At 37.1% G+C, this 27,908-nt stretch overlaps 1 protein-coding gene, 1 long non-coding RNA gene and 1 pseudogene across 2 annotated transcripts; all 3 read right to left on the bottom strand.

Moving 5' to 3' along the window:
* Positions 1 to 81: 81 nt before the first annotated feature.
* LOC114532971 (endothelin-converting enzyme homolog) lies at positions 82 to 27,792 on the bottom strand. The gene is made up of 17 exons (XM_028554555.1): positions 27,563 to 27,792; positions 27,069 to 27,158; positions 25,161 to 25,313; positions 22,534 to 22,629; positions 21,802 to 21,926; positions 21,458 to 21,665; positions 20,727 to 20,825; positions 20,007 to 20,084; positions 19,685 to 19,788; positions 18,974 to 19,032; positions 18,315 to 18,366; positions 18,155 to 18,222; positions 17,456 to 17,580; positions 16,953 to 17,018; positions 7,293 to 7,391; positions 6,490 to 6,569; positions 82 to 795 (listed from the first exon to the last, which is right to left on the bottom strand). The coding sequence occupies exons 1-17, from the start codon at positions 27,776 to 27,778 to the stop codon at positions 711 to 713; spliced, it is 1,803 nt and encodes a 600-aa protein (XP_028410356.1). The 5' UTR covers positions 27,779 to 27,792; the 3' UTR covers positions 82 to 710.
* LOC114532973 lies at positions 11,366 to 14,243 on the bottom strand. Its single transcript, XR_003688012.1, has 3 exons — positions 13,936 to 14,243; positions 12,015 to 13,408; positions 11,366 to 11,920 (listed from the first exon to the last, which is right to left on the bottom strand). It is a non-coding gene; the product is annotated as an uncharacterized LOC114532973 (long non-coding RNA).
* On the bottom strand, positions 14,291 to 16,131 carry LOC114532972 (annotated as a pseudogene).
* Positions 27,793 to 27,908: the final 116 nt, after the last annotated feature.

The following is a 27,908-nucleotide window of genomic DNA, read 5'->3' as shown; positions in this document are numbered from 1 at the left end:
GCCCGCATTTTGCCCGGACATTTTATACCACAATGAGGCTAAGAAACTGCAAATACTTTTTAAATTTCAATAAAGCATGCATATTACGTTAATTAAACATCGTAAGGATTAGAATATAGTAATAAACTATGAATGCCAAAAAAAACAATATTGAATTCACACCTTAAAGGTATAGATAACTAGACTTAACACTATACTGCTTGTGTTCACTAGGTTTTTTCTAATATCATGAGTCAGGCCATCTACTCAGGGGCGCACATAAAAAATGTAGGGTGCACCGGGGGGTGCTGGGAGTGCTTTTATTTAGTACTTCGATGCATATGCTTTACAAGCAAAGGCATACGAACGTAAACTAATTCGATTGACCGATGAAAACTAAGGGTTTGGTTTTAAGAGAGTGATCTGTGAAAATTTTGAACGGAATGTTGGTTGACTAGATCTTAGTAAACGGGCATTTCCGAGTCTTCCCATAAAAACTTCTTCACAGATACGTATGGCAGGTAACTGAAAAGGTAGACAGGTAGTTAGGCTGGTCCAACATTATTCGTCCCAGACGGGTTTTCGCGGAGCTTTCTTGGTCCCATGCAATACGGGTGACTATACCCTCTCCGCGTACTTATACTCCATAGTGTGCGCCCCTGCATCTAAGTGGGAACTGAATTTGCAATACTATTTGTCTGTAAATAAAAATTAGAGCACTCTCACACCAACTACCAAACCGCGCACGTGTTTTTTGGAGCTGGACATCCAAATGCCTCACGGAATTCGGGAGAGTTGTGTAGTGTAACTCGAACTCTAAAATTCAAGAGAAAATTTCTATTGTAAGTAACACAGTACTACTCTATTCTTGTATGTTCGCATGGTGACAGTCAATAAGTAATTTAGCTTGTAGGAATACACCGCGTAAGTATTTATTACTGCCAAGTATCATACGGTACCCCTCCGTTCGAAACACACTTCCTGAGAAGGTAGGGCTCTAAATGTAATGAGGGAGATGAAGGAAACCTTAGAGAATAGACTGGGTAGAACATTGAAATTTCGTTTTCAAATGTAGTAAAATCTTTCTTGTATCGCTGTTCAGGCTCATGCAATGAACTTGATGTCGAACTTGCCGAAACCAAAGATTCTGAAATCGTTTAAATTATATTTAATGCGCTTTTCAGATTGAAAAACTGTATATTTATACATATATATGTATACGCACACGGGTGCATATATATATATATATATATATATATATATATATATATATATATATATATATATATATATATATATATACACCCGTTTGCAAAAACGTTGGCGGCAGATAGATATATAGATAGATACTCGAAATCTCATTTGAATTGCATATGTTGTGTAATATGATTGAAATCCCATGCAAATGTAATCATATGCAATTCTAATTAGACTTGACTATCTATCTATCTATCTATCTGCGGCCAACGTTTTTGCAAATTGGTGTATATATATATATATATATATATATATATATATATTATATATATATATTACATATATAGCCGGAATATATATATATATATATATATATATATATATATATATATATATATATATATATATATATATATATAGCCGGGAGGGCACATTGTTTTACACATGTTGTTATATATATATATATATATATATATATATATATATATATATATATATATATATATATATATATATATATATATATATATATATATATATATATATATATATATATTGAACTGGTCAGCGGTCGTGGTTGATTGCGGAAGCAATCTTGGCCGCTCCGCATTATTGCTAAAATTAACTTGCAAATATTAACTCAACTGGAATATCAACTACATACAGTGTTAGATAAGTACTTGGTCTACATCATTTTCAATTACAGTTTGTGTGGAGTGAAAGAATTATTGTGTATTTTTTTAATTATCTTCTTGGTGGTGTACCGTTATTTTCATATAAACTTTTTTAATTTGGTGTTTGCGTTCGTGCGTTTGTTGGTTGTCGCGTGCGCAAGCAGCTAACCGTTACGTATCTCGTCATCATCGTCTCTTGGTCACGTGCGCAAACAAGAAATCAAGAATCCAACGTCAACCTAATTAGAACACTCACTTGGATCAAGAACTATTCTAAAATGCCAATTAGAAACAGAATGAGATGGCGTTTTGCGCTGGTTTGTTTCCTTCATCTATTCACTCTGGCTTATGGTCTTACTCGTCGGGAACGCTGTATTTCATGTTCACTGAACCTTGAACTCTTGCATGTGGATATCAACATCTCTTTGCCTGTTAAAATTCGCACGTTCGCCCCAAGAAAAAAGATGGTAAAACTACATTCACTACCGCTGAAAGCAAAACTATCGTTTGGTCTCCGGATATGTTGCTACCTTTACATCTCAGCATTGGTTATTGGCCTGTCAGGTGATGTGGAAACTAATCCTGGACCCGGTGTCCCATATGGTCAGACATACATCAAACGCAATCGTTCAATGAAATCATCAATGAAATGTGGTCTTATGAACGTTAGATCTGTGTGTAATAAACTGGACAGCTTTCACCAACTCGTGCTCTCCAAAAACTTTGATGTTTTTGCGATAACGGAAACATGGCTTGGTCCACACATTCGGGACAGTGAACTTTCGGCAGATCTCTCGTACACGTGCTACCGTAATGATAGGCATGACGGGCGAAGAGCCGGTGGGGTTCTTATAATGGTTAAAAATAGCCTCATATCGTGTCGTCGTTTGGATCTTGAAGTTGAACTTGAAATGATAGTGGTTGAGATTGAGCTGGCAGATGCGCCAAATGTTATTTTTGCGACATTTTACAGACCTCCGGAATGTTCATTAAATTTCGTCAGTGGGTTTTCATCCTTTCTCCAGAAAGTGGACACTCTACATTCCAACAAGAAGATCGTAATTCTTGGTGATTTTAACTTTCCAACTATCAACTGGTCGTCGCCTTGTTTCACGTCGCCTACGAGTGATGAATCTCTATTTTGCGAAACTCTTTATGACTATTTTCTGACACAAGTTGTCGCTAGTCCAACAAGACCATCAAGTGCTGGTTCTTCTGATGGAAACATACTGGATTTAATTATTACTAACTTCCCAGAACATGTCATAAACCTTGATATTTTACCTCCTAATGAGACGCAGTTCCGTACAGATCATTCCTTGTTGGTGTTTGACTTCACTGTGAAACCACAACTTCTTGCAAAAACATCCCGCATGGTGTACAGCTACAAGAACGCTGACTTCTTGGCTCTTAGGGACACACTGCGGAACACAACCTTTGATGATCCCGTGGATGGCGTCAGTGGCATTGACCTTGCTTGGCAACGTTGGTATGACCTGTTTACGTCAGCGGTCGATCGGCACGTTCCGAAAAGAAAAATCCGTGGTGATAGTCCTCCGTGGATTGATGGTGAAGTCATGCATCTACTCCGCCAAAAGAAGACAGCCAGAAGGAAGGCCTTATCTCGTGGTAAGGACAGCTCATGTTGGGAAAAGTTTCGTCATCTTCGCCGTTTGGTTAAGTCAACCATCAGGAAGAAACACAGTATCTACATCCAGTCTCTACAAACTTCTCTTAAAGATAACCCGAAGCGTTTTTGGTCCTATTTAAAATCCCGCACAAGATCTGGCTCTATTCCGAACATTGTGAAACTCGATGAACATTACTACCGCAACACGAAAGAGAAATCGGAGGCATTCAATGATTATTTCTTCTCTTCATTCACCTCCACAAATTCTGATGAACTGTTTCTTCCTGATGTTGATGTAGGTCCCGATTCTTCTTCTACTGGACTAGTACTGGATACGATTGTTCTCACCAGCGAGGAAGTCGCCACCATACTCCACAAGCTTGACACCAACAAAACTCATGGTCCTGATGGTATTCCTGCCAGGTTACTCAAGGAGTGTGCTGATGAAATTGCTCCCTCGCTGTGTTCTCTTTTCAACTTGTCTCTTCAAACTGGCTACTTACCCTTGCAATGGAAACTTGCCCACGTTGTTCCCGTGCATAAGAAAGGTAGCAAAGAGATGATCTCCAACTATCGTCCTATATCTCTCTTGTGCATCGTCTCCAAAGTGCTGGAACGTTGTGTTTTCTCGAGGCTGATCGCTCACTTGGCTCCACAACTGCACAATGCTCAGCATGGCTTCCTCAGTGGTCGGTCAACAGTTACTCAACTGCTGTGCTTCCTTCACGAACTTGGTTGTGCTCTTGATAAAGGTCTGCAGACTGACGTTATTTATCTTGATTTCAGCAAAGCCTTTGATAGCGTTAATCATGTTCTCCTCGTCCATAAACTAAAATCGTATGGTGTTGACGGAAGTGTTCTCAGTTGGTTCTCAAGCTATCTATCCAATCGAGTACAGAGAACCGTTGTGGATGGACATATTTCCTCTCCTCTTCCCGTAATCTCTGGCGTACCACAAGGTTCCATCTTGGGTCCGTTATTGTTCATGATCTTCGTAAACGATCTTCCTTCTGCCGCCGTTGACGACTCTTCTCTCTACCTCTACGCTGACGATACGAAGTGCTCAAAAACTATTCGTGACACCTTGGATGCCAACTCTCTTCAAGCAGCACTTGATATTCTGTTTCAATGGAGTCAACAGTGGCATTTGAGATTTAACCAACAGAAATGTGAATCACTCACCATCTCCAGAAAGAGAACCCCGGTGTGCTTTGGGTATAAGGTAGGTAGCCATGCTATAACATCCACCACGAGCCAAAAAGACCTCGGTGTCCTGGTGACATCCGACCTCAAATGGAGTCAGCATACATCAGCTGCAGTGGGTAAATCGTGCAGGATGCTTGGCCTGTTGAAGCGGCACACCAAGTCATTTAGTGAGCAGTCTAAGCGATTGCTTTACCTGACTCTTGTGCGTCCCCATGTCGACTACGCGAGCGAAGTTTGGTCTGGACAGAGCATCAGCTAAATGAAGGACATCGAGGGAGTTCAGCGGCGGGCTACATCTTATATTCTTGGCACACCCAGGTTCTCTGTTCCATATCAAGAACGTTTAACCCGGACAAATCTGCTTCCTCTCTCCTACTGGCATGAAATCAAGGACTTACTATTTCTACATGGATGTGTTTATGGAAAATATGACATTGATTTACCAAACTATCTGCCAACACTACCACCTAACAACCTCAGAAACTCATGCTCTTCAAATCTGCAAGTTCCAAAATCTCGGACTAAATGCTTTCAAACTAGCTACTTTGTTCGCGCTTCAAGACTCTGGAACACTTTACCTACACCTCTAAAAGAAATTCCTGTATATAACACTTTTAAAGCAATCCTTAAAACTACATACACCTCCGCTCTTCGAAATATCTACGACATTGACATCAATTCAACCTGGCGATCGATATGTCTACGTTGCAACACCATCAGAAACTTCTTCCAACCGTCACTTGACTCATCTTGCTGTTAGATCATGATTAGTATTAGATCATGTCCGTCCGTTTGTCTTTCTGTCCGTCCGTCTGTCCTTATGTCTGTTTTCGTTTTTAAATAGAGGTGGGTGGCCTTAGCTAGGGTGTTATAGCCCTGTTGTCACCTGCCTATGTATGTGTCGTTGTTTTTCATGTACATGAAGTTTTGAAATAAATAATGAATAAATAAATATATATATATCGATTTTCTTCTTTTGACACTGGATGGAGGCGAGCAAAAACCTATAAATGCTCTAATGTATAAGCACAGAATACCTATCAGAAGAATAACTCTATACTATTTTTTCGTAAGTGTGATTCGTCATGATTCGTCACTTAGCAAGTGCATTTTTTTGAGGCAGTCACCCCCCTATCAAAGAAGCCTGAAGAAAGTACAGGAGTTCTACTTCTGATAGGTATTCTGTGGTATAAGTGTCCTTATTTGTACATCCATAACTTATTAACTCAATCGCAACTATGAAAAGGAAAAAATCGCACATAAAATCATGCAAAAATGGCAAGGATATATAAGCGCGGGCTTTTGTATATATGAGGGATAAAGTTTGATCGCTAACGTCGACAAAAAAGCGTGATTCCTAAATTCTCGTTGTATCTTCGCTTGTTTATAGACCTCGAATTTCGAATAATAAGCTTTCCGTAAGCAATTCGTTGTAGGCAGTGGCGAATCTAGGGGAAGTCAGAATAAATTACACAGCTAAATTTTAAACTCAGTACACCTTAACAACAACGCTATTTGTGATGGATTTCGAAAGAATATTTTTAAATTAAAAATCTAGTAAGCTGTAGCTGTAGCTAAAAATGTAAGTTGTAGTAATATATTCTACTCCTATATAGAATATATATTAGACTACCCCTACCTAGATCCGCCACTGGATGTAGGATGCACACACGAACGTGCAAGATAAGGAACTAGCCTATTATTGCCTGAATAAAAAACTTAGCAATGACTATCCTCATTTACGTGTAACATAATTTACTTTTGCACAGAGATCTAGAAGTGAAAGAAATGTGATGGGCATACCTGGCTGGATTCGGCGAATGGGTATCTGTTTTCATTTTAGCTTTCAGATGTGCAACTGATTTATATTTAGCGCACCATGTCTGAAAAAAAAATAGAGAAAAGAAATGATGCGATGTTATTGAAATATTCATCCAGGGATGTCCGCTTGAGAACAGTTGTTTAATTATCTACAAGCTGGAGAAACGGCACACGAACACCCATGTTACCGAGTTTTCTACAAGTGAAGTCAAATTAGGCTGCCTTCAGACTGAGTGCCCGGCACTGTTGGCCGTCACTTTTTCAGTTTTTCTGGTGCCTATAAGAGCGGGCAACCTTCAAAATGAAATTGGGCAGGGGTGCCCAGAAACAGGCACTACGTCCAGAGGTAGCACTCAACAAGCGCACTGTGAGCATGTTTTATGAACCAGTGTTCAATCAGTCTGAACGCAATCTTAGTTATATGCACCGTATATTTTCGAATAGAGATGCATGGGTCTATGAGCAAGACGTTGAATTCTGGAAAGGATGGATTGTGTAATCCAAATTGTAATGTGCATATGGTGCATAAGGTGCAGTCCATTCTTGCACCTTTGATGATTATGTTCATTCATAGTGGTATGACTGAGTCCTATTACGAGTTATAATCTCGCTATGCTTCATTGAAGTTTTAATATATAAATTCATTTTAGAATGACTGATAACGAAGACAGTACAGGCTAGTTAAAATCAAGGGCCATGCAGCTTCTGAATTTCGTTAATGATTGGTACATCATCTAAACTGGGAAATTAATGTTCGTCACTGATGTTCTGGGTAAAATAACTACCTGAGCAAAGCTGATGAAGAAAAGTTGGTAATTGGTGAACTTAGAAAGAGCTGGCAATGTCTTCTCATTTCCATTTGCTTTCCGCCACTTTTGATAGGCCTAAGAAAAAACATTGCATTGCTCATTAAATAACATTGAACTTGAACAAAAAAGGCCAGATGGATAATTGACGTCTATTCTGCGGCCTCATTTAAAGCCGGATTGCGACCAGTTTAAGCTTCAAAAACGGCGACTGATAGGCATAGAGCTCAGTTTACCAGAGAGGTGCTGAAATCACCTATCGCTCGCCTGCACTGTTTGTCTAGAATAAGGCTAAACTCTGTATGAATGGTATCTGTATGAAGCACAAATTACCGATCTTTTTATTACAAATTACAAGGCTAAAATCCGCGTTGGAAGGTAATATTAAGCACAAACTTCAGATATTAGTTGTGACCTCAGAATTACTGGCCAAAACTGGCCTCGGAATTACATTAGTTTTGTTTGTGACCAATATTTCTTCCGTTTCTCGCAATCCGCGCACGTGATATCAACAGGTAAGTTAACGGACCAGGCAAAAGTCCCTGCTGTAAGCCGGGCGCACACACAACGATTTTACGGTAGTTGGTCCATTCAGGTTTAGACATACAGGCAGCCCTTGCCCAGACATGTTTTCCTTCTCGCGGCGCTCGCGCCTCGCGCGTGTACGCGAGTCTACTTGGTCTAACCCTAATATTATGATCAAGTATAGATGCAACGTTATATATTTTACTATTAAAGCGCCTGGGTACGAGGCTGGTATAGATCGCCACTCGCCAGTCGCCACATTTTGATGAAAACATCCATCTAGACAATCTATACAGGAATCGGCAGACTAAAATCGTCGTGTGTGCGCCTAGCTTTATGAAATAAACAAGATTGGATTTTTATATCTACACAAAAAAGGATTATGCATCAAACAACGAAAAGGTATGTACATAAATCTTATAGGTGCTTTAATATATTTGCATGATGTGTATCTACATAAATAATATGCAAATATATGTCACATGCGTTGCCATTTGCCTTTGCATTCCGAGCCTATCGGCTTTCTACTTATAAATACTTATGTGCTAAAGCTTGTAATTGCGAATTATCTGACAATATTCTTTAAACTTTAACGTTGGACTATGTTTTATTTATATTCACTCCCTGAATGATTTCTATATTAAGCGATTGAATTTTGATACGGCATGTCACAACACAATCTCATAATTTATAATTGTACATGTACAATACAAACAAATGGTAGCATACAGGTGAAAATATTTGAAAGTTTTCTCATTTGGCTTAGGGTTGTACAAATACTTTCGTTAAATATGATTCAGCTACAACTTTGAACTAAAAAAAACAGGGCTACGCAATAGCCCTGAAAATCGTAATGAGCGTGATAACTCTGGATAACTCTAACATTGACCTTATCATGATGCTAATAAGCTTAACATTTGCCTTATCATTTGATAATTTTGAGCAAAGCTCTCTTTATTATTGTATAAATGTGCACCAAATGGCACTGAATAGTCACAATGCATATCCATGACTTATATTTATGATGATTCCTCTGATGTAAAGCCATAATATTTAAAAAATATAACATCTTAACATTGACCTTATCATTATGCTAATTAGCTTAACATTCACCTTATCATTTGATAATTTTGAACAAAATTGCCATTATTTTTGTGTAAATGTGTACTAAATGTCACCATATAGTCACAAGACATATTGATGAGCTATATTTATGATGAATCTTCTGATGCAAAGCCAAAATATTTAAAAAATATAACATCTTAACATTGACCTTATCCAACCTCGTTCCCAGGGCCTTTTGGGACTTTATAGGGAGGGTTGAGGCTGCGGGGGGGGGGAGTAGAGGAAAGGCCCTGGGATCGGCCAGCCGCTTCTGACTTCTGATTGGTTAAATGATTTTCCTAATTTATGTGTAATTAGCGGAATATTTTGTAATTATTCCGAACCGAGCTAATAAATAAGTTGGGGTGCGATCAAAGGGCGGTATAAAATGGCAGAACTGAACAAGACTCCAAATAAAATTTCGGCAAGGAATCCCGTTTGTAGACTTTGTCATGAGGCAAAAGAGAGACGACATGTGATCAGAATATTCACTAAAGCTGGTTTAGAACAAGAGCTCTGCCAGAAAGTCGAGTTTTCGTGTGGAATACGCATTAACGAAAACGATAGGAATTCAAAGGTATTGTGTAGATCTTGTGTGTCGTTCGTGAACAAGATATGCGAGTTTATAACTAAAGTGCGAATGTTACAAAACGACGAATTCGTTGACGATGTTGTTTCTGTAAAGCGTTGTGTTGAGGTGTCACCTTCTACTCGACAACCACAATTAAAGCGTCTAACTCCAAATAGTTCATCCAGGCAATTATTATTCGAAAAACCGGCCCAACAACAATGTCCAACAAGCAACTTACCCATTCCAATTCAGTACGATCAAGGACCAGTAGACACCGAGCATTTTTTGAGTGAGAAGCAGCGGCAGATGTTAACCCGAGCTATCAACTCGAAGGATGCAAATGTTCTAGCATTTATTCTGAAAGCACACTGTGACAATGTTATCAATGCTTTGCGAAAGTTACAAGTTAAATATATTAGCTTCTCAAGCTCCAAACTTTGCAAGCGCTCAGAAGGTTCTATCTTATATGGCAATGGCTATGAAAGTTTGACAGATTTTAACTATGACAAGATTTGGATTGAACTTAAAAATAATTTTCCCGTGCTAATAGAGCTTTTGAATGCGGTAGCTGATCGAGATGGAAAAAGTATTGATGACATTGGCGAAAGTTTACGCATCAAGTATAGTTTTATCTACTCCATTCTGATGAGTGAAAGATGGCATGAATTGAATCTCGTCAAGCGTGTGAACACAGTCCTTGTTATCGAGGGTGGATGTACTAAACAGGTACAGTAATAACAATATAGAAAAATGTTTGAAGTGAACTCCCCTCGGAATCCCTACTTTAAATATTTATTTCTTAATTAAGCTATTCCTGATTCTAGCCTCAGCTAATAGAACGTTTTCACTAAATTGCGTTTTGTATTGCTATACTTGCGGGTTTTCATTCATTAGGCATGTTATCGTGACTGTTTAAAAATAGCTTTGACATTGTACTAAAATTGTGCGTATATTTTTCAATCGGATTGGCGTATATATATTACCATAAGACTGACAAGTAGTATACATATAATAATATTATTAAATTATATTTAATCATGATTATTTTATTTCATTTTACTTCAATAAATTATAATTTTTACAAATGCACGAGCGATTTTCCCGTCAATTTTATGTTGATTTTTAACTGTTCGTGACCTTGTTACTAATGATATTATGAAATTGACAAGTTTTGAAAAGCCTGTCAATTTCGTAAAATATGCTGTTATTGAAAACTTGTCATATTTCATCTTTTGCGAATAATTCAAAATTGATAATTAAGTTATTAAGAAATGTATCTGATTTTTAACTTGATGGCTAAAATATACGAGTCAATATAGTTACGTAGTCAATACGAGTCAACGCGTTCACGATAGGAGTTCTAAAATGTTTGGAGATAATTGGAAATAGTAATGTTCTTTCACATAAAAATTTTTCTTCAGTTTTTTTTTATTCAGAATTTTTTTTATTCAGAAAGTTATGTATGCCCAGATTAACAAACACTGTATTGTGATATTAAAAGAAACTTTCCTTTCTGTTTCGATCCGATACTGAGGAAAATTTTGTAAATCAGCTTTTATAACTTACTTTCTTTAGGAGATTTCTGTCTAGAATGTAGGGCAAATAAAGTTTCATTCCCTGTTTATAATGCTACATGAAGGGTCGCATGACTCGCATCTTGTTTATCAACATGCTCGCACAGAAATGCAAAATACATTCGAATCGCCGCAAATTAAAATTTGCCTAACGAATCAATCAAACATGTATTTTCTGATTGTTGAGTATAGGCACGTGCATATTATTACTGTCTGTAAAAATGTTTAATGGACTGTAAATGTCAACCAGTCTCGGGGCTAAGCCGGATCAAACTAGAACGCAAGTCCATCGCAAGTTTTTGCTTCAGGTTTTGCGCGTGCATGCTTGTACCTCGTGTGACTGTCCACTTGCGATGACTTGAGTTGACTTCCGACAACATTGAATAATTTAAAATTTTCATCGCAATTTTTTAAAACGTTTGAACAGGAAGTTCAAGTACTTCGCAAGTTGAATTTGCGATGGACTTTCGTCCTCGTTTGATCCGGGCTTTACACGCAGATAACCTTGCTAATATTGCACAGAAATGTCCCTTCCACTTGCCCTTCATTAAGCAAAAATAAAAATTCACTTAAGATAATTTGTACTTTTTTGTGAAATTGTGAAAGTGCAAGATTATCTTTAATGAATTTCTATCTCTGCTTAAAGAAAGGCAAAGGTGTATTTTTTCTGGTAGTTACAAGAAAGATTGAACAAGCTTGGGGTGTGTCTGTCCACATCAAGAAGGGATGCACTCATCAGGATGCTTGGAGGCCATTTTTCTGATCAAGTTGTCAATAAGATCAGGAAAGGAAAGGTATTCCGTGGTACAGGAGATAATTGGGATCTAAGGATTCTGAAAGGTAGTATGCGAAAGAACATTCATAATGAAGATCTTCACTTGTTTGCCACCAATCTCATTGAAAACAGATTGACATTCAATCACTTACCAAATGATATGCCAAAGAGGAACATTGACGACCTTCCACGTTCCACATTTTCTTTAAATGTAAATGAGTGGAAACAGTATGCAAACAATGCCAAGGTTATTGTAGGTCGGATTGTTCTTCAATATCTTCCCCATTTCAAGTTTCTAAATGGTGTTGTTCCGGAACATATCTCACATGTTTACAGTAAAGAAATGGAACAGCAGTCAACCATTGTTAGCATGCCTATAATAAATGCCAATGAGGCAAAATATGAAGATTGTGTTTCCATCCTTCGTACTTACGAAAAGTGGATTTCTGAAATATATGTTCAAGCTGGTTTTCTCAAAGAAATGCCCCCCATAGAGAATCCACCAGTGCCTGCTGGACCTGCGGCCCCTGGTCAGACGCATGCCCATCAAGCAGCAACTCCGAATGATCAAATGAGAGATATGAAGATTGCATTTGCCGGGGATCAGTTAACGAGAGTGCGTTTTGCTGGTGCGAAGGATCTTTTGTCAGGGTCTCATACGCCTTCAGATAGGTTTGAGCATTGCTCGCCTTTCAAACCTGTGATGTGGCATACCAAAGCTTCACTTCTCCAATATTCGTATTCATTTCTTCACAAATCAGAGTCCGTAAACCAGGTTGGGACATTAAAGTATTTTAGAGAGAAGTATCACCGTAAGAATGCTACACCATCCAAAGTTCTTGACTCTTACGAAGGAAGCGAGGACTTGTTTATAAGCGTGGGAAAAGCTTACATTGTTGCTGCTGTTCTTAAGTTTTTTGGTATGAAAAAGCTTGACGACAAACCTACTGACCATGTTTTCCCCGACAACATCAGGAGGGCAAACAAAGAAAGCAAGACAAGATACTATGACAATGTTTTTGGGCAATTCGTTGACAGAATGGTCCTGCAGAAAGGTACCAACGAGTCGTATGATGATGAAGACTATGTCATGAACTATGGGTTGTGTTTCATCTTCTTGTCTATTCTGCTATTACAAATGAAAGATACTGCTAAAGAAGCTGATGGCAACAGAAATCTGATCAATCAAAAACTGTTACTGGCTGTATTCAAATCAATGGGAAGTTACAGCAAATATGCTATCGAGATGTTTGTTAGCATAGCACAGATTGAATGCCTCTTGACCCCTAGATTGTCAGAAGAATTCAAATGGGGATTCTTTGTGAACTATCGAGGAGGTGCAGGGAAGAATATTGAGGACGACTTGGCACAGGAAATATACAACAAAGTGTCAAAGAGTATTGTCCAACGCATGGGTGCAAACAAAACTTTGAACTCCATTAGTAAAATCTGCAGAGCAACAACAGGGATAAGTCAAGTTACAGAAGCAGTTGATTGTTCTATTGGAATTCACAAAAAATCTGTCCAGCATACATCTCGGGATTCCCTAGAAGATGAAAAAGAAATGATTGCAGATCTTTTAAACCTCAATCCTTTCACTCATGTACCCTTGAGATGTCATGAGAGTTTTCCTGAAATTAAACAATGTCCTCTGAAATATCTGAACATTGTCGAATTCCATCAGTGGCTAGCAAAACACATGAAAGAACTCTCAAGTTAACCTATATATTTTTATTTGATTGTATGTTGGAATCAATTCCACCATAACATATAAGGTCAAACACTCAAACAAAATATGGATATGAACTAAATAGAAATTTTGAATCAAACTTGGCTTTTTTTTAACACTTCCATTTTTTTGCCACATATTATTGTGTTCCCTTTGTTTGACTGACAATGTAAATTTCCCACTTTAGTGTTATTTATGATCTCTATGATTTACACAGACAGCACTCTGTGGTTTGTGTTTATATACTGTAATAAAATTTACATAGTTTTCCCAAAGCTGTCTGTTAATTTGTTAACAAATTTTTTTTCTGTTAATCTGTTAACAAAACTATTACCAATACATACTTTGATCATTGTCATTGTTCCTCCAGTTTGAAAGTTGCTATTTGCATTACAAACATCATGTCAAAACTGTGAGGTCACATATAACAGAAAATATCTGGGATGAGCAAGTTTCATCCCATATCCCAAATGTGCATAACAGATCGCACTCTCTTGCGATATATTCAATACCATCTATTATGTTTTCAGTCATGGTGTTTATGTTTAACAATGGGACATCAAGCATGGGTATAGACTGCAATGTTTTTGAAGAGCTGTGCAAAATTGCTTTTATTGATTCTTTTAGAGGAATCCTGTTTTCCATGGGTAGTTCCCGGGCTTTTTTATATTTGGAGAGAATGTGTCTTCTGTGGTCTTACTGCCTTCATCACAAATACTGCAGCAATTGCTCTGTTTCACTAAATTAAATCCAAAATACTCTACAATGACCTTTCTCAAACATGTGTCGCAAGCTTGGCAGTAATCTTTCATACACTGTTGTACGTGTAATATGTTTTTGCTAATGTCAGAATTGTTGTAATAAAGGGTTGCTTTAGCCTGTAAGCCTACAGTTCGACCAGCACGTCCTATCTCTTGCATGTAGGCCTCAAGTGTGCTTGGTGGTGAGATATGAATGACACTTGTGACATATGGTGAATCCACTCCCATTCCAATAGCAGAAGTTGCAAATATTATTCTTACCCTTGAGTCTTCTTTCTTTATCTCTCTTATGATTTCCTTTTTCATACGGTCAGTTTGTGGGGAGTGGAATTGTGCAAAAAGTCTCCCAGCTGGCTCTTTTGAGTTCCCCACATATTGGTCATCCTTCAGAATTCTCTCAAATAGAGAGTAAGCATATCCACAATATTTCAACTTTAAATATATAATTGTCATTGGGTATTTCTCTCTTCTAATTGCTAGCTCCTGAGCAATTGGTTCAATAATGGCTCTATAACTCTCATTACCCACGTTGTTGCTAAGTCGAATTTTTTTCCAGGTATATATTCATTCTGTTTGGGTTGACAGACACAATTTTGCAGCTGGCAAGCAGAAGACTTTTTTTCAACTTTTCCAACATTACTGGTGAAGCTGTTGCTGTCAGCGCAATAGTTGGAACCAATGGAAAGAATGCTTTTAGTGAGGATAGGTCTTTAAAGTCTGTTCGAAACTCCTCGCCCCTACCAAATAATTATGATTATTTAATAAATCAATTATTCATTAATGCAGTACCTCACTGACAAGAAAAAGGATGTGACATTATACAATATATATTCAGATAAGTACATAGCAAGCATTGCATATTTTCATATAACATTTTGATATGATGACTACAATTTTGACAAAATGTATACTATTCAAATACTGATGAGTGGTTACAAGTGTGATCAATTCTTCACAGTTTTATACAGTATAATAAACTGAAACTGCCATTTTAATTTGCAATCATCAAGCATGGCGTTTCAGTTATAACCCATTTGATGAGATTTGAAAAGGTGGTCATCTGGTATAAGGAAATCTATTGGCATTGCATGAACATATTATTTTGCAAGCAAGGCTGCTATCATTGACGTTTAATAATTTCTTACCATAGCTCAACACAATGTGCCTCATCAATTACACAAGCTACAACATTGTCTTGGTAAATTTGACTTGTCATTAATTTTCGTCCTTCTTTGCTTAATAGAGCTTCTGGGTGGGCAAATACAATCGAACATTCTCCATTTAGTATGTCGTTCGGGATTTGATAGTCTTCCTCAGTAAGGTGACTAAGGTTTTCGTTGGACGATTTGTCTTCAGTAGCTGGTGACGATGAGAACAACTTTTCAATCTCGCTACGATCTTTGCTTCTTCCAACAAGTACATTAGCCGAGATACCTCTATCCTTCAAGATTTTCAGTTGGTCTTCAATTATTGAATTTAGAGGACAAATAACTAGAACAATATTGCTGCGCTTCTTAGTTGGCATGAAATACGGTAGAATATGAAAAATTAATGACTTGCCAAACCCTGTAGGTAAGACCCCGATTACGTCTTTGCCATTCAAAATATACTCCAGACACTTTACTTGAAGTGGCTTGAGATTTAATGGCGGAAAGTTTGCGGAATTAAGTGCAATTCCAATATACTTGACAATATTAGACGCCGCCATTTTGAAAATATTTAGGCATAAATTATGCTTATTCAAAATACCCACGAAATGTGGGTATTTTGAACGGCCGATCCCAGGGCCTTTCCTCTACTCCCCCCCCCCCGCAGCCTCAACCCTCCCTATAAAGTCCCAAAAGGCCCTGGGAACGAGGTTGTGACCTTATCATTATGCTAATTAGCTTAACATTCACCTTATCATTTGATAATTTTGAGCAAAACTCTCTTTATTATTGTATAAATGTGTACCAAATGGCAATAAATAGTCACAATGCATATTGATGACTTATATTGGTAATGATTCCTCTGATGTAAAGCCAAAGTATAGAAAAAATATAGCATTTTAACATTGACCTTATCATTATATTTTGTTGTATAATGTTCACTCCCCCCTGGTAAATGGTTCTTTTGCAACAAATAGACTCCTTAAGTAGATAAGTTGAAAATAATGGGAAAATAAAAGTGGCATCTTAACATTCTACTTATCATGTAGTGTGCACGGACGGGGACGGGACGGGACGGGGACGGGGACGGGGACGGGGACGGGGACGGGACGCGGGACGGGGACGGGGACGGGACGGGGACGGGGACGGGGACGGGGACGGGGACGGGGACGGGGACGGGGACGGGGACGGGACGGGGACGGGGACGGGGACGGGGACGGGGACGGGGACGGGGACGGGGACGGGGACGGGGACGGGGACGGGGACGGGGACGGGGACGGGGACGGGGACGGGGACGGGGACGCGGACGCCAAGACTATAGCAATAGCTCTCTTGCACTAAAGTGCAGGCGAGCTAAAAATCATTTTTTCGTTGCATCTGTCAAATCACTAGCTCATAAAATTTAAGTCATATAACATCTAGGTATATGATGTAAGCTGCATGGCTACTTACCCTGAAAGCAAATTTCAAACCTCCATTATCGGCGATGTTTTCAGACAGCGTCTTAATGCCATTCACCTAATACATTAAAATTTAATAATTTGTTGCTAATTTGGTATTTCTACGTCTACATGCCATTTTTAATTTCTGGTTTGGATCAAAACAGATTCCGTTGAAATATTATTATATTGGTGGGATTAAATCTGGTTAATTTCTTCACCAGGTCTGAACGGGCGAACATAGACAGCACCACCGGATTTTAATAATTGCCACATTTAAACCAGGACGGGGCATCTAACTTGATTTAAATAGCTTTGATTATAAAATTTGCATATATAGTCAAACTTCTTATATACTGGTCAAGAAATGTGTTTCATCAGCAAAACATATAGCCATGCAGAAATCTCCGGAACGGTGATTTAGCTAAGTAATTCTACGGTCTTATACTATAATTATTTGCATATTATGTAGTCTATTTATTTTAACGATCGAAGCAACACATTTTTTACACGAACCTGAAGACCGTAAATTTTGACTTTGTTGTACTGATCAATCATACATTTCGATCGTTTTCTGAAATTTTCACGCGATTCCTTGGTCCACCATTCACGGATATTTCCATTCTCGTCGTACTCACTTCCTGGAAGTAGTTTAAAAAACCATGCATAAAAACAGTATACTCCTTCCATAACATATACAAGTACACATAAGTATATCCGTAATACGTAAACGTTTTAACTGTTTTAATTTTTTGAAACTATGTAGCAGGAACACATGATGGCACATATTTCCCGAATATCGATGCATGCAGACGGAATGCATGTAAGAGTTTATTAATCTATCGCAAATACCCTTGATAGCCACCATATATGTTATGACTATATGGTGCTCTGTTTGCAAATAAAATTTAATCGTAACTATATATAGTTTATGTACAAAATATGTGCCAACTTTATACCTAGCTATATCTTTATTTTAAAAAAATTGCGGCCAAACTTTGCAATAGCACTATTTTGACTTTGCTCCCTGTAGCCGTCGTAATTCATTTTCTTCTTACACATTACTTCGATCAAAAATTAGTTTAAAGCGCGAGTCGTCCGTTATCTTGATTGGGAATCGGTACATTTGCATGTAAATACAATAAGGAACTCGAGCGTCAAGTAGAAAACATATCTGATAACGTATACGCAGTACGAGAAGTTAGATTATATTACCTGACTTGTCGAATCCATGCGTTATTTCGTGTCCTACAACCATACCAAGGGAACCGTAATTCAACGCGCTATAAGGAAAAGAATAATTGAAGACAACATATGTTTAAATGAATATATTCAAACTGGATTATCGAGGAAACAAATCTACAAAGCAAATTACTTTAATCTCCCGTCCTTGTAGAAGGGATCGTCTAATATTCCTGCCAACATAGCTGCAAGAACAACGATAACAGAGCATATAACATGTCACAAGATAGCTTAGCATTTAGTTTAAAAAATTACCTAATCAAAAACCTGTACGTTCACGAAGTTATTCCCGGTTATCCGCGTTTGCATAATAATGTTACGTGTGGATAAGTTAAAGGCAGTTAACCCAGAGTTGTAAAAAAGCTACGAGTACATGGGCACCACCCATAAGGTTTGAATAAGGTTTGCGAGGAACGGGCACGTACCAATAAAAAACAATATTACGTTTTGATGGTTAGAACTTCTCTCAGGTACTATCATGTTATTTACCAATACAACTACGACGTTTTGAGGAAGGTTTTCAAAACTTGAAATGCTTCCTGGAGGAAGGTTAAACTTTTTTGTAAGTCTGAGTAAACCAGACATGCGATGAATCTTACTTCGATATAAAACGTAATATATATATGTCTTCCGCTTAGGAAATTTGATAAAATGTTGTAATGCATGAGCTGAGTGTGAGATTTCATCGATTTCATTTTATTTCAGTGATGCCGACAAACGCTTGAGTTTTTGCAAACTATAACGAAGTAGCTAATTCCTTTTTAGAAAAATAATAAGGAAAAATAAACTCACTTATGCTATTTTGTTGAGGATGATAGTAAGCATTTGTATCAAGATATGAAATTGTCGATCTAAAAATCAGATATTACAATTAAAATACGAGTTTTCTTTGTGGTAGATTAACTAATTATTCATATTCATGTTTGCAGACTGTAACGACAATCACCATGCACATATATTCATGTTATTCATGAGATATGCAACCCCCCCCCCAATTGTCGGTGGCGTTGCCAGCCTGACGATTTTTTCCCGCTATGTAAATTTCGAGTTATCATAATTATTCATGTCTTTAAAGTTAATGAACAGCAAAATATTAACATAGCGTGACAAATTCTCTGGTTGTCTACGCAACTGTCGATGCTATAGCTACACCATGCACTATCCATTTGTCTATGTATCTATCCATTGATTCTTTTATATATAATCATTTAAAGGCATGTTTCCAGAAATATCTAAAAATAATATCCCATATTCTCTCAATTCTCAATGTCTTCAACAATCAGCGAAATTTAATATTATAAAATAAGATTCCAAGCCGTTTTGTACATGCTTTTGGGCCTGTAATTTATAAAAAAATCACAATTTTTGCCGATGTAAAACTATATAGTCTAGCTGTGCGTGGCAAATTAAAAAAGTTGGGGGCGATAGGGGGCTAATATTTCCTCCAGACGGTCAACTATATTGATCCATCTACCTTCCGTGTCCTTCACAATCAGATTGTACCTCATTTTATCTACTTTCCATCCAAATCCCTTTATTTTATTCAGAATTTGTGCTTTGACAACATTCAGATAACTTTGTAGGAAATGAGATTCGTTTACAAAAAACTGAAAAACAACATGAGAAAATACACTATTAATATTAACTTTATTGTCTGAAATAGATTTGAATAGATAACAAAAAAAAGGTAACATAATTTTCTGTACGGTTTAGTTATTGTACTTTATAAATGTAAACTACTTTGCAAATGTTCCTTTTCAACGTTAGGCATGCACGTGCTTATAATCGTCCCAATTCAGCTCACTAGATTTTGGAACTTACTCACATTACTATAATATCCATTCAGCACTTCCGCATTCTTAATAAATGATGGAAATCCAATCACATCCTTCATCTTCTGCAACTATTGAAAAGGAATACTGCCCTCATTATACAATATATTGCGTGTTTCACAAAACAAGAAACTAGGCCGAACCGAGTGCTTTATACGTGGGGAATTTTTTATGAAAACGTTTCAGAATTCAGGAAGATCTTCGTACAAACGAAACAGTTTTGAAAATCGATATTTAAGCTGAAAATACTAAGTAAAATTTATTCAGGCAATGCAGTGTGCTTAGGGTTTCCTCTTCCATACGGTTTCCCTAATACAGGATTTTCACATTTAACGAAAATTTCAACCACCAGTGTGGATATGTATTATGCAATATGGCAAAAGTTATGGGCTTCTCTTTGGAAAACCTGCACCAATATCTTACACGGGGAAAAACGGGATTTAGGGCCATCCTCCCCCAATACAACTTAGAAATTTAGAAAATTGTCTTCGCGTTGTAAGGGTGATAATTTTTTACAATAATCAGCATAATGTACTGCATTAGCTAAACTATTTACATCCTCAAACATACATAATATTAATTTGATACTACATTGTTTGCAACACAAGTTAAATTCTATGCATACATTGTTGACAAGCAAACCTGGAGACAAGAGCGAATCCGCCTTCCTCTTTGAGAAACCCTCGATCCTAAGTTTTGTAGTGTGTTCATACCTTAAGCTTTGCTTGTGCACGAGTCGCAGCGTCCATCCATGTTTGTTCTTTTAGCCCGCTAATGAACTGGTCTTTTATTTCGGCAAACATTTCTGCTGCCTAAAAAATATACGTGTATTATTTAACAATTATTGGCTAACTGGGTGAATATTTCATTGAATAAAACGACTCATTATAGTGTAATTACAAAGGCGATTGTTAACGAAAAACATTTCTTCTGAAATTTAATCAAACGAAGGCAATTTAATGGCGGTTTTCCACTAGGCGAAATTTTTCGATCGAAAGAAATTTTTCGCTCGATTTTCTCTTCAATTGTGACCGGTCAAGGGCATCCGTCTCGGTCGCTTTCTCACATTTAAAAAGAAAATCGAGCGAAAAATTTTCTTTCGATCGAAAAATTTCGCCCAGTGGAAAACTGGCTTAATATTTAACACTCAATCGAAATGGAGGCCAATAGAAATATCATTAATTTTACATTGTTCCTATATTCAAATTATGTTAGACATATTTTGTGGGATTACGCCACTGTGCATGAAGCGACCATTTTGGCGAACGATAAGTTACCATTTTTCGAAAAAATAAGATATTCTAATAAAACGTATTCAATCCAATTTCAAGGCTGTTGCTATGTATAGGGTAGACCGCAAGTATATGTATAGGCATCGCTGTTTGCCTTCTGGAGGTATCGGGCATTAAGTTTACAAGGGGAAAGAGAACGAAAAACAACTTACCGTTTCCATGGCACTTTGTGACAAGTGTTTTTCTACATAGAGCAGTGTTGTAGCAAAGGTGAAAGCTTTTTTGTCAGTTAAAAAGCTGCAAACCTTCCATCGTGGAAGAGATGCCTTTACATATATCGCCAATGCACTTCTGAACGGCGCTGGTAAAGTTTGTATCAAACTTCGAATAACGTTCCAAATGATTTCGTTTGCCAGCAAACTTGAAATACAAAATTTGCGAGAAAAGATAAAAGGAGGAGAACAAATTTGGCTGAATGGATTAGAAAGTCGATCGTTCCTACATTTCAGCAGCGCGTTTAAACACTCTGCTTACTTGTAAAAAAATTTTCCTATACCTGCTCGGCTTTTTTGTAAGCCACTGAACAATCCTTTTGATGTTATCAGGGTTAAGTACCATAAATTTCAGATTAGCGTCAATTGTTTTACCAGTCCCTTCATAAAAATAGGCTTTCCAATCAAACTGAAATTTACAAGTTAAATCAACGATAGTATAAAGTACAGCTTTAAGGTTTGGAGGCCAGTGAGCCCAAAATATTTGCATCCTGTTCAGTCTTAGTGAAATAGTGATTTTTTAGACAGAAGAAAGAAATTTTATTTTGACAGCCCTTCCAAAATTTTATTATACAATTTTTTCTGTGCAGCTCCTAGTAAAAAATTTATGTAACAATTTTGTCGTTCTACCGTTAAAAACTTGTGATAATTATTGTGTTTGAAAAAAATCCCTTATTTTCTATCACTGGGCGTGTCTGGTGTTCGTAACTATGGTGAATGCACGTTCATAAAAATCTTTTGTTACACAGAATAACTCGCTTAGTAGTAGGAAGGATAAAGTCTAATGTTATCCAAAGTTAAAAAAAAAATTTGACTAGTGGACGTTAAACTATATGGCCTCAGTGGAAGTCACTATAAATTTATATCATTCCCCAACCTCCCTAAATCGATAAAAAAACAATCGGTTAACAAAACATTCGAGGCAGGGTTTTTTGTCATGTTGAATTACACATAAAAAACGCGATATTAGCCCGCCGTAAAAGAAATAGATATAAGAAAAAAGTTGTGAATCTTACCTGGAACGATGTCAGCTTCATCAATTCATCAATTGTCATAAATTTGATATTGTTTTTCAGTTCTGTAATATTCCTCAGGTTTATATATTTCACAACCTACAAGGTAAAAATTCTTTCTTCATGAATAAAATTTGTGCACTGTAAGAGCCACGATGGATGTTTTCACCGAAAATTACGTGCAATATGGTGCACATATACGTAACAAAACAACGCAACGCAACACAACACGACACAACACGACACGACACGACACGATACGACACGATACGATACGATACGATACGACACAACCAGTTCACTGGACACAACCACTGAGCTATATAATAATTCCTGGAGGACCGGCTCCTAATGTTTTTGGCTAAAAAAGTGAAGCAAGAAACATGGCGGATTTTTCGTGCTGACGCCAGATATGGTCCGAAGAGGTCATGGCAATTACCACTGACACGGCTCAATATTGAGCCCGCTCCAACATTCACTCCCCCCTGCCACTGCTTTTAAAATGTTTTTTTAAAAAATCCTTTGGATGTATTTTCAATTTTTGAAGACATTTTACTACCATTTGTTGATTTCATTTCAAAACCTGTACGACTGAGACGTAATTCTTGTGCTTTAAATATGACAAACGATCAATGAAACCGCAAGAGTTTCGGTATTTAATTAAGGATAACATTTGAAATCATTGGTGAAATCAAAATTGCGAAGCCGAAGTAATTTGAACATGAAGTATAGTATGACATAATTTTCATGAAAACGGAGAATTATTTAGGATCGGGTATGCTTGTTAGTACTACATAGTCACTCTTTATGATATGAGTGTAATTAACAGTTGGACTGTACAAAAATATCAGCATGAGTGCCATTCAATAAAAAGGTGATCCTGAATAATCTATTCTCACTTGAAGAATTAACTCAAATGTGAACTCAAGATTTTGTGATTGAAAAACAGGAGTATGTAATGTAACCCATTGTCTTTTTTATTAATTTTGGCCTTTTGCCAATTAACTTGCCAGTCTGGCAGCCATGAAATCCACTTTTGATTAATAAGTGAAAACTGCCAATTCTTTGAGAATATGAAAACATAAATTTTAAAGTATGAACTATATATTTACAAAAACTTAAAAGCAAATTAAAGAACCAAACTTTACAATCCCATAGTACTTACTGTATTGTTTAGGAAACCTGCTCAGTTTTTACTTGCACAATTACCCTGTTCATTCAAATATTTTATTTTACCAGATTCACCAATAGATAAAATAGCCAAATTAATTTGACATTATCTCTGTATTAAGACTGACCAGAGTCAATGTTGGACACTAGCCCACCTAAGGACAAGGATCACTAGAATCATGTGTGTTTTAATACCTTGAGTCCAACTTGAGTCCTGAGTTTGCAAGATTATTTAGTCACTCAGATTTTGTTTCTGTTCTATTAAATTGTCTGGTTTGGAGCAGTGGAAGATTCTTGGGACTGACTGTTTCTGTTTTTAAAGTATGGCAGACCTGGATGTATTATATTAATATGGCTTTGTATTATTATGGTCTAAAATTTGCTTTTATTACCTAATCTGTTTAGCATTTTCATTGTAAGGTTTGCACCAAACTTGAATTATTTATTGTACTGTATGATACCAGATCAAAGTTAGTTTGCATTGCGTATAGTTTTACTACAAATGGGAAAAGTGGGCAAACTCTGCTATTTCTGGTTTCTATTTTCCCACAATTGACATTCAAATATGTAAATATAAATATAAATTGACATATAAACCATGTAGCCATTCTCCCATTGAAAAGTGAAAATAAAATGTCTGATCTTAGCCAAAACAGAACTATTGACCAAGTCAAACAATCCTATATGCAGAATACTAGTTCATATCACTTTGTTATGGCCTTTGCCAAAATTATTAAACCTCAGCTAAAAATTTCAGCTTGATACACATTACACATACATACTGAAAGATACAGGCCGGGTTAAATAAAATGGTGCAAATGCCTGGCAAGTGCAAGGATCTTGCAACTAGATGTTGAAATATATCATTTTGACACAAAAATTAAAACGATTGCGAAACAACTGCACTTATAAATTACGTATTAAAAAAAATTGATGTAAATAAACTCTGATCCATTATTATAAGCGTGAAGCTCGGAAAAAAATAGATGTTTTATGTACATCTTCTGTGCAAGTAGTAGTAAAAATGCCACCAAAGTAGATTCAAAAACAAATGTAGGTCTTACAAGTGCGAGTCGGAGTCGATATTCCCCCTTTTTAGCGACTAACAGCATCCCCAAAGTGAAAAGAGGCAGTTGTTCCTTCACGTCAAAAAAATAGTGGAAAACTATCAAGATTCGGTCGAAAAAATACGAAAAAATCACAAGCAAAATAAAAAAAAAATTGGAAAACAGCCGGAGGGCGAAGGAGTGCGCCTGAAGCATTGTATCGCGGTTGTCAGTGGTAATTGCCATGGCCTCTTCGGACCATATCTGGCGTCAGCACGAAAAAATCCGCCATGTTTCTTGCTTCACTTTTTTGACAGGAGCCGGTCCTCCAGGAATTATTATATAGCTCAGTGGACACAACACGACCCGTCGACATTGGCATAGTTAAAATGACTGAAATAAAAATATTCATACTTCTATGAATTCTCGTTCCAAATCTACAATGCGATTCACCTCCTCGTCAATATTAGAGTTATCACCGGAAATGCTGTTCCCTTCTTTAGCAACAAGAAGATTAAATATGGTCGACATAAACTTCTTGTATCTGTCTTTATGAGTATCAAAACCCTGGAAACACAAAATTATGCTTTAAAATACAAACTCATATTTATGTGAAATCTGTATACTTGGCGTAGTGCTCATGCGGTTCAGTTTTAAGTTCATTATTATTTAGATCAGTTTCGCTTGTATCATAGCAACACCTAAAGGAAAATAATGGACTACACTACAAAAATTGATGTATTTCATCGCGTTGGGGGACACATTTAAGCGTCGTTTTAAGCTTCTAAAGTGCGATGTTTATAAACCAAGAGTCTTTACCAACCAGCTCTGACGTGGACATTTGCCGATGCCTTCCAACAACGAGCACAAATTGGAGCTGTAAGGTACCCAATATGCTCGGAGAATATACTTTCTTATGCAATTTCAATCGTAAAAATATTCTTTCTCGGGACCATACTTGGGCATCCCGACTAGTCTTCAAATTTTCAGTAGTTAAAGATCCATATAATTGATGATGTTATGGACGTAGCCAAACATGACTTCTTAATTGTGGGTTACATAGAACCCAAATTTTAATAAATCCCCACTGATTTCTTATACGGGACGCCATATAGGATCATAAGATCTCTCTCCTCTGCAAAGCCCGCTGAAACAGTCTTACCGTCCTACATGCTAAAATCGTCTTACATGAAGTTTGCAGAGAAAGCGTGAGCGTGCATTGCATGAAGGGAAGAAGAAAGTTGAAAGGAGAACCATGGTCAATAATTGAACAACTTCAAATCGAACGTAAATTATGAATAAAACTTCAAATTAATATCAATGCAAATGAGTGATTTTTTGGAGGAAATTCAGTCGAGAACTTTCAAGATCTTGGCATCGATGGTCAGTAAAGTATTTAGATATAAGATTTCGCACGCGAATGACTAAATGAGTCGTATCAGATTGTTTATCTTTAGCAATTATTTCATGTAAATGCACAGGATTATTGAGAAAAGTAGCCTTACTAGATTTGAGATCGCTTGACGTCCATGATTTAGGCGACTCTTACTGTATTATTTTTTAATAATGTGTTGTATTGACTATTGTACGCAAAATCCACTCGCCACGTTGTTTGTGACAGTTGGCAAAAAGCTTGGAAAATTACCCTCCTCCCATCATACCATGCGCGCTGATGATTGTTGAGATACTTCATGTAATAATAAACCTAAGCGTCTGCGGAGGAGAGAGATATTGGATTAAAATCACGCATGGTTGGCATCCAAATTGGCTTGCATTTCTGGCCATGTACTATGCGATAGGCTGTCTCAAACGGTGCGTAATTATTTGTAATGCCGGTAAAGAATCAAGATATTAAGCTTAATGGAAACACTCTTTATTCTTTACAGTCAAAATACAAAAAGTGTCCTTCTTCCGCATCTGTAGTCTGTTGCAATTTGCATATATTAGCATTTTCACAACTATATATACGGTAGCGTTAACGGAGAGCCGTGCTTTTAGCCATAGCAAATGTTTCGATTATTCTCGTTTTTAGAGTTGCAATAAAACGGCACAAAATCAAAATTGTCGTAAACATGAGTTCACGAATTAGAGCAGTTAACACCGATTGTTTAGCATGTAGGAGAGAAGATTAATCTAAATCTAGGCTATTACACATTACGACTTCAAAACGATATTTACGATTTCATGAAAGACACATATTATTCGACATCTACCTCCTTCGCAGGTGAATATGGTGGGCGATGATATTTTGCGGGTAGAAATTCGGAGGCGGTTGTGAAATTTGCCGTAAAAGGCCATGCGGCACTTAAAATATGAACCTACCTTGACATCCAAATTTTGTTTCCAAGGTGTTGTTTCTGGCAGTATTTTGTCAAGTGTGATGGGTTGGAAACCAGACTTTCCCGCACTGATCTGTACAGGTTGAAACAAAGTAGTGCGTTAGCCTGCTAGTGGTCGTAAATATAGCATCGAGATCGAGCTTTGTTTAACAAGCATGGAGTATATAAGAGGAATTAGAATCAATATATGGGTAAAATCGCCTGATGAAAAAACAAGTCTTGTTTGTTAAAACGACGTTAGACTTGCCCCCCTATGAATTTTAGTAGCAACTTTTTCCATGCGTAATTTTAAATTCAAGATTCCTTAATAACAACACTATTGTTTCTTGATTTATAAAACTTTACCGATATAAGTGCAAGCTAAAGCCGCCATAATTTCTTCTGCTTTACTCTGCGTCCACCAATCTGCGCTTCAGGATGATAATTTGACCCTCATTATCCATGAATGCTCATGTGTTTTGTATTTAACTCACTTACTGTTATGAATTGCTTGGAATTGTTGAAGAAAGATGACATTATATCGACGGATAGAAATGTTCCGGTATAAAGGTTAAACATCGTCCTAGCGAGTATTTTCTCCAATTTCCAATCAGTTTCACTCCAGTTCTTATTGGTGATATTCCAAGAACCAAGTTGTTCTATCACACCGAGAATTGGCTTAATTCCATCATTTGAAATTTTTGCATCATTCATGCACGACTTGTAAAATACGAAGGCTTTGTGAACAGCTGAATCCTAAAAAATGCAACAGTTAAGTTTATACAAAGCATGCATAAAGGAGGATTTCGAGGATATTGATGGCTAAAGTTTGTCGAATAACATC

The sequence above is a fragment of the Dendronephthya gigantea genome, unplaced genomic scaffold (genome assembly GCF_004324835.1).
Source record: "Dendronephthya gigantea isolate DGI-Jeju-01 unplaced genomic scaffold, DenGig_1.0 000082F, whole genome shotgun sequence".
Taxonomy (NCBI): Eukaryota; Metazoa; Cnidaria; class Anthozoa; order Malacalcyonacea; family Nephtheidae; genus Dendronephthya; species Dendronephthya gigantea.
Note: the sequence above shows the minus strand (reverse complement) of the source record. Positions and strands in the feature narration are given on the sequence as shown.